The 8,291-nt window shown below is 43.3% G+C and overlaps 1 protein-coding gene across 1 annotated transcript; it reads left to right on the top strand.

The window, feature by feature from the left end:
• Positions 1-4,600: 4,600 nt before the first annotated feature.
• On the top strand, positions 4,601-7,473 carry PAQR8 (progestin and adipoQ receptor family member 8). The gene has a single exon (XM_049765518.1). It carries the CDS (start codon positions 4,866-4,868, stop codon positions 5,928-5,930), a length of 1,065 nt encoding a protein of 354 aa, XP_049621475.1. The 5' UTR covers positions 4,601-4,865; the 3' UTR covers positions 5,931-7,473.
• Positions 7,474-8,291: the final 818 nt, after the last annotated feature.

Raw genomic sequence — 8,291 nt, 5'->3', positions numbered from 1 at the left:
GTAATTGGGTTTCAGTCATGTAAAGAACATCCTCCTTCACCAGTGCAACATTCCCACTACCAATGTCCTAAATCTTTCTCCTCCCCACCCCACCCCACCCTAGACAGGCTTTCCACTTCCCTTATTCATTCACATTGTTTTGATAGTTTTCAGTGTAGTTATTTTCTCTAACTGCACTTACCACTCTGTAGTGAGCTTCATGTCATGAGCTGGACCTTCAGGCCCTCCTATCTTTGTCTCTGAGGATTATTGCAAAATGTCTTTTATTTTTCTTAAAACTCATAGATGAGTGATACTAATCTGTGTCTATCTCTCTCCCTCTAACTTATTTCACTCAGCATAATAGATCCCATGTACATCCATGTATAGGAAAATTTCATGACTTCATCTCTCCTGACAGCTGCATAATATACCATTGTGTATATGTACCATTTCTTTAGCCATTCATCTGTTGAAGGGTTGTTTCCAGAGTCTGGCTATTGTAAATAACTTGGCAATGAATATTGTTGTGAGGAAGAGATTTTTGTATTGTATTTTGTGTTCCCTAGGAGTGGCACCCTATATCTTACATGAGACCTTACAGGAGGGCACCAGAGCGACCTTCTGTAGTTCATATCACTCTATGGCACCCAATTCCTTCTCTGCTTTTTTTTTATTAAATAATTTTTATTTAAACATCGTGATTACAAACATATTTGCAGTTGGGTTTCAGTCTCTGCTTTTATTTATCTTTTATTTTTTATTTTTATATTTTATTTTGATCAAAGTGAATTACTTTTTTTGTTTTGTTTTGTTTTTTTGTTTTTGGTTTTTGGTTTTTGGGCCTCACCCGGTGACACTCAGGGGTTACTCCTGGCTATGAGCTCAGAATCGCGCCTGGCTTGGGGGACCATATGGGACGCCGGGGGATCCAACCTAGGTCCATCTTATGCTAGCGCAGGCAAGGCAGGCACCTTACCTATAGCAACACCATGCCTGCCCCGGATTACATATCTTTAAGAGAGGGCACAAAGCTGTGTTCAAAGAACAGGGCCCAGCATTCAACAAGCCCTCTAGCTTTCCCAGATTATAGTCTTATCAACAGCCACAAGACAGCTTCAAAAACGATCCCATGTCCCAATCTTGCAGCCGAACCCGGTTCCCATGTGCTGTCTACTCCCCTTCCTTTGCAACAAACACTTCATCACAAACAGCTCTCTGCTGGCCTTGTAGTCCCGAGTTTAATTTTCAGGCTTGTGATCCCTCTGCTGGTGGACAGCAGAAATGCACTGTGTAGCTTTTCCTTTCTTTTTATTTTATTTCATTCTTCACACCTGGCCTCTTCCGTTCATTTTCTACCCCTCAGACTGGATTTTCAGTGCAAGGGCCCAAGGATGCAGTGCTGCTCAGGTTTCTGAGGTTCTTGGAATTTTCTGCAGTTCTAAGGATCCTCTATTGCTGTACTCTTAGAGGCATGCAGTGTTGGGGATTGAGCTGGGTGGGCCATGTGCAAGGCAAGCAACCTACTCCCAGTATTCTCTCTGGTCCAGCTTTGTCATTTTTAACACTTATTATTCATTTTTTTACATGTATTTACATTAGAGTCTCAGTTAACCATCACCAAGCAACCCACAGGACATGTGACATTGTTACTCCCACTTCAAAGTGAAGAAACTGAAAGTATAAACAATTCTATAAGGTTAACATAATTTTCCCTGAAAGGGGCTCAGATTGTTGGATTGGCTCCAGATCTTTCTGATCATTTTCATTTACATTGTTTTTCCTTCTCAAGGACAGGGATGGAAACTGGAAGTGTGTGAGAAGGGGAGGTAAAAAAGAGTCAAGAGGGGGGCCCGGAGAGATAGCACAGCAGCGTTTACCTTGCAAGCAGCCGATCCAGGACCAAAGGTGGTTGGTTCGAATCCTGGTGTCCCATATGGTCCTCCATGCCTTCCAGGAGCTATTTCTGAGCAGACAGCCAGGAGTAACCCCTGAGCACCACCGAGTGTGGCCCAAACCCCCCCACCAAAAAAAAAGAGTCAAGAGGGAAGCAAAGGTAGATAGGGATAACAGGCCTTGGGTACATCAGTGGCATATAGGAGTGCTATTATATATATGTATATGTTTATATATATATACACACACATCTTTATATATGTATATAAATGCTATATATAGATGCGTGTGCGCACACACACATATGTCCACACTGCAGAGCCAACAACACTAAAGCAGGAGATCCAAACTACAACAACCAAGCTTAAAAATGTGTCTGTCAAAGTGTCCATTTGCAGGGCTAGGAGGCCTAGAGGAGAGAAGTTGATAATGGTGGTAGGATCAGTTCTAGAATAACGTATATCTAAAGTTCAACCATCAATAACTTTGTAAATTATGCTCCTTATACATTTTGTTGTTTTTGTTTTGCTTTTGGACAACACCTGGCATTGCTCAGGGCTCACTCCTGGCTCTGCACTCTTGAATTATTCCAGGAGGTTCAATCCCTACCATCTCAAACATATGGGACGTCAAGGATTGACACTGGGTTTGCCGCATCCAAGGCAAACACCCTCCCCACTGTACAATTTCTATGGCTCCTTTTGAAAAAAAAATGTACACTTTTTTTCCTCTCCTTACCTTTTTGACGATGATTAAGGAATGCACATATTGTAGTACTGCTTACATATCTGGTTATAGTGCCAGTCTTGATACTCAGGGGATCATATGCTTTAGCTGAGCTTGTATATATGCTTTCTGGGGATGTCCACACGTGTACAAGTTGTGGTGCTCATGTCTTTTTGTTCGTAGTGCTGACAGTGCAGGTAATGGTGGTGTGCTCATAGGCTCCCTGGAGTTGCACACATCATGATATTCTGCGTTCAATATGGCTGAATACTAGAGACTGCTCTTTCCCTTGGGAAAGCAGAGGAGTGGACACTGTGCTTGGCAAGTGAGCCATACCATGGATTGTACTCACAGCCTCATGCTTGCAAGACAGGAGCTCTTTTACTTAATCTCCAAGCCCCAGACTTTGTTTCATTTTTAAAGCCTGGATTTTAGGCTGAATTCGACTGCCTTTGTTTTAGGTCAACACTGGGTCGTGTTCAAGGTTTACTCCTGACTCTGCTCAGTTATCTCTCCTGTTGGTGCTCACATGATGTGTGAAGTAGACCTGGGTCAGTCATGTACAAGGCAAGAACCTTAGCCACTGTACTATCTCTTTGGCTTCTGAACTAGATTTTTTTTATCTCTTTTAATATTTACTGTGAGTACAAATACTAAATTTTCTTTGTAGAAATTACTAGTGCTTGGCGAAGCATTTGTTTCTCTCAGTAGAAGGGCCTTGAAGGAAGGAGGCCCTTTAGATAAATCAGGTTTTGAGCTTCTCCAAGGAAAAGCATTTTAGAAATAAAAGCAAGGAAGTTAACTCATTTCTTTATCTACTAACTAACTTCACATGCAAATTTGCCTCTGTTTTATGAAATACTTTTGTGAAATAATTGCCCATTCTCTTAGCAACTAGAAATTCCAAGAGGGAGTTGAGCATTTTTGAGACCTGAAATTGAATACTAACTTTTGCTACCCAGGAGAGGTGAGTCCCAAATGTCGTGCTTTCTAGAGCATTACTTAAAAACAAAACAACATAATCTCTGTAATTAGATTGTATGTTAAGTTTAGGGCATGTGCCGCTTTTTTTTTTATTTATTTATTTTTTTTTTTTTTGACACCCAGAAGTAGTCAAGGGTTTCTCCTGGCCCTGCTCTTAGGAATCACTCTTGGTGGACTGAGAGGACCATATGGGATGCTGGAGATCTGTAGTTGGCCTCATGTAAGGAAAATGTCCACTCTACTATTACTTTGGCCCCACATGTATTAATTTTAACTTAAAAATTTCCCAGAATAGCCACTATCTTTTTTTCAAATAAATTGATAACTCCTTTGTCTATCTTTCCTCTGAGGTTCATATTACCATTCATTACGTGTCTTGGCCTTTTTACAGATAATTTAAGGTAGATAATTAAAGGTGACATGCTCAAAATAGAGAAGTAGACTTATCATTAGTAATAGAAATAGCAATCATGTTTATATTTCGCTGTAATATTTCATATGTTTAAATATTTCTTCTGATTTGACATTTGGGGAAGGGGGCAGTATTGGACCACATCCAGCTGTGCTCAGGGCTTACACCTGGCTCTGTGCTCAGGGATCACTCCTGGCAATGCTCCAGAGACCATATGGGATGCAAGGTAGTAAATCAGGGATTTCTTATGTTTAATGCAAGTGTCTTGACCCCTATATTTTCATACTACTCTTTGATTTTTTTTTAACTTTATTATTATCTTTCTCTTATCCTGGACTCCAGAAAATGGGATAGTCAAGATCACCTCAGGACATATCCAGAACTGAGGATGAAGCGCAGAACCTCATCACTTCCTGCACAAAGTAGCCAACTTCCAGGGCCCTAAAGTTTGCCTTTGTTTCCTTTTTTAAAAAACAGTGTCAGCCATACCCTTCACTCCTTAAGCACCCTGAGTTATGATGTTTACCTCTTAGTAACCTTTAGAAACACCTTTCCAGGTCACCTCACAGATCTTCCAGCAGAACAAGGAGGTGAATATTTCCTCTTTATTTCCAGCTGTGACATGCCTTCCCTCTGCAGCACCGTGGCGACCAAATCAGAAAGTCCCTTTGCTGAGGTGGGCCCTTCGTCCAAACCCATCCTTAAGTAGATTAGAACGAAGAAACTGCTCTACTGTCCACCCACCACCCACCCCCGAGGAACCAACCACCCATGAAACCTATCCCTCCTTCACTGTCTTGTTTCAGTCCCTTGTTCACACATTTTTGTTCTCTTTTCCTTCTCATACTCAGGTCTCCTGAGTGCAGCCATGACCACTGCCATTCTGGAGCGCCTGAGCACGCTGTCGGTGAGTGGGCAGCAGCTTCGCCGCCTGCCCAAGATCCTGGAGGATGGGCTGCCCAAGATGCCGTGCACTGTGCCCGAGACAGACGTGCCCCAACTTTTCCGGGAGCCCTACATCCACACCGGCTATCGCCCCACGGGCCACGAGTGGCGCTACTACTTCTTCAGCCTGTTTCAGAAACACAATGAAGTGGTCAACGTCTGGACCCACTTGCTGGCGGCCTTGGCTGTCCTCCTGCGCTTCTGGGCCTTTGCTGAGGCCGAGGCTCTGCAATGGGCCTCCATTCGTGCCCTGCCTCTGCTCCTCTTCATCTTGTCTTCCATCACGTATCTCACCTGCAGCTTGCTGGCCCACCTGTTACAGTCCAAGTCAGAGCTCTCCCACTACACTTTCTACTTCGTGGATTACGTGGGAGTGAGCGTTTACCAGTATGGCAGCGCGTTGGCCCACTTCTTCTACAGCTCTGACCAAGCCTGGTATGAGCGCTTCTGGCTTTTCTTCTTGCCAGCTGCAGCCTTCTGTGGCTGGTTATCTTGTGCTGGTTGTTGCTACGCAAAGTATCGTTACAGGAGGCCTTACCCAATCATGAGGAAGATATGCCAGGTGGTGCCAGCAGGGCTGGCATTTGTCCTAGACATCAGCCCTGTGGCCCACCGTGTGGCCCTGTGTCACCTCGCTGGTTGCCAGGAGCAGGCAGCTTGGTACCACACGCTCCAGATCCTCTTCTTCCTGGTCAGCGCCTACTTCTTCTCCTGCCCCGTCCCTGAGAAGTACTTCCCTGGATCTTGTGACATTGTGGGCCATGGACACCAGATCTTCCATGCGTTTCTATCTATCTGCACACTATCCCAGCTGGAAGCCATCCTTCTGGACTATCAGGGGCGCCAAGAGATCTTTCTCCAGCGCCATGGGCCCCTGTCTGTCTATACAGCCTGCCTCTCTTTCTTTTTCTTGGCTGCCTGCAGTGCAGCTACAGCCGCTCTCTTGAGGCACAAAGTCAAGGCCAGACTGATCAAGAAAGACTCCTGAAACTGGCCGGTGAGGCAAGGAGTGGAGGTGCCATCCTGATATGGGAGAAAGTGATACCAAGAATAGGAGATGAGTTTTTGTTGTTAAAGATTGTCTTTTAAATCAGTACCTCTGCAGCATTGGAAAGGTAAAGGACTTGTTGTTAATAGAAGGGGTATTTCTTTTTCCCTTAGGCCACAGCCTTAAAATACACAGGAACGAAAGGACCTTGGCTCAATTTATGAGGCACAGAATTCAGGAGAACCATCTTCATGTCTGAAAGTTCCAGATAATTCTCTGACTGTGGCCAGCATGGCAACTCCTAGAGCTACAAGGATCATGAAATAGGACAGGAGAGGCAGTAGGTAGCTGGTCTATGTGGGTAGAGAAGTGACCATCTTACAGTTCTGGCTCTGGACATTGGACAAGTGGAACTCTTTCTTCTGGATTTCAAATTGCCTAGGGTGGAGAAGCGAGAATCTTCAAGGTGATTCAGTGAAACCCTTCGACATAATGAACTATCCATTTGCTCTGGTTTTTTCATTTTCTCTCTCGCCTATTCTAACACTAACGTTTTGCTCAGGATGATATCTGCCTGGCTCTTGAAAGTGCTGTTGTCTCCCTCTGTACCATGCATGGCCATATAGAGGTTTATGAAGCAGTCCCACTACCAGGAAATGCTTGGATCCATGTGGGTAATCCAGAAATGTATTCTCATCTATTATTAGTGTGTACCAGGAAGAAACAGTGCCAACAACCACCAGGAGGCCTAGCCAACAAGCGTGGATACTGTTTGGTATTCAGGCTCCCTTCTCTTATACCTGTCAGTTCAGGGTTTCTTGAGATCTACTAGGATGCTGACAGGACAGGAGATCTGAGGCATGACTTCAGGGTATATTCTTCAGATTTTAACCAGCATGTTCAAAAAGTGGTTCAGGAGAATGAATTAGTTCTGTTGGTTTTTCTAGGAAAGTGATTATTACAAGAGGAACCCAGAAATAATGCTGCCCCTGCATCCCAGTCTTTACCTCTTCTAGTTCAAAATCCCCAAGCAGTTACTTAATTTAGAGTAGAACTATTAAAATAATCAAACCCCAAGGAAGGCGAGCAGGTGTGCTCCCTGAGGGTTTATGCCTGGAGGTTCCTTTGGGTGAAGACAGAATTCTAGGCTCCTGGCAGCCAGAATTCAGTGTTTGGAATATTGCTGCGCCACAGCTTCTGAGGGTAGGGTTGTACACCCTTCCTGAAGACCAATTTCTGCAATAATCCCAGTAACAGGGCTGCACTGGGCAAGGGTCATGGAAGCCTCTTGGTCAGAGGCTGATTTCCTATCAGTATGAGTCCTATATACTAAAAACGGGAAACAATTGGTTTTCACTGCGATTTCAGGAAATCTTTTGGATTTCTTGGTAACTGGATTGTTCTAAAAATTCTTGAGTTCATTATTTTTCTTTCTTTTTCTGAGATGTGTGGGGTTTGTGCCTTATAAGTGGAAATGTATGAAAACTTGCTCTATGGCCATGTGGAACCTTCAGTTTGAAGATAATAAAAAAAAATAATGCTTTGTTTTCTAATCAGTATATAAAAGAAGTCTCAGAAAACTAGAATATCTTAACATTTGAAAGACTCAACCAATGGGGCTGGAGAGGTGGTTCAACTATTTTAGCACATGTGTTAAGAGACTCGGGTTCAACCCCCAGCACTGTATGTTTCCCCAAGAAACTGTTGGGAATGATCCCTAAGCATCAGGCTGGGATTAACTCCCCCAGCATGACCAAATGAGAAAGCAAAACTGAAAAAAAGGGGAGGGAGGAGACTAAAACACATGCAACCAGTATTTGGCAAATGCAGTAAACATACACAAAGTTTCCTTTAATGTTTATATTAAAAAAGGCTAATGACAGCTAGGATCTAGCTTAGTGAGAGAGCACTTGCTTTGAAGCCCTGAGTTCTATCTCCAGCACTACAAGGAAAAAAATATATTCAAAAGCCATGATAATCTCTTAATTGGATCTCTTCTATTAACCCTCAAAAACCAGAATTTCTGTATAACCCAAGTGACTTACATAAACTTCTGGAGTCCAGGTCACATCCATGGCAAATAAAATACACAAAATTGAACTGAGTTGAACTGGAAAAAGTATTGGGGAGTTGTGCAAATACATTGTATGATGAGAGTCACTTCAAACAGGGACCAAGGAGTGTTTGGAATGTTCTAAATTATGGATCAACCTTTAAAAAAAGTTGAAAGGAAGACATTAAGTCTGGCTCTTGACTATAGCCATAGTGGTTCCACTGGCACCACTGACAGACCAGAGCCAGGCCAGGAAGACAAAGTAAGACAGAATTTTTTAGATATCGCCATAAAAATGTTAGTTTTAT

This window comes from Suncus etruscus, chromosome 18 (genome assembly GCF_024139225.1).
Source record: "Suncus etruscus isolate mSunEtr1 chromosome 18, mSunEtr1.pri.cur, whole genome shotgun sequence".
Classification (NCBI taxonomy): Eukaryota; Metazoa; Chordata; class Mammalia; order Eulipotyphla; family Soricidae; genus Suncus; species Suncus etruscus.
The sequence above is the reverse complement of the archived record's forward strand: the minus strand, read 5'-3'. Positions and strand labels throughout refer to the sequence as shown.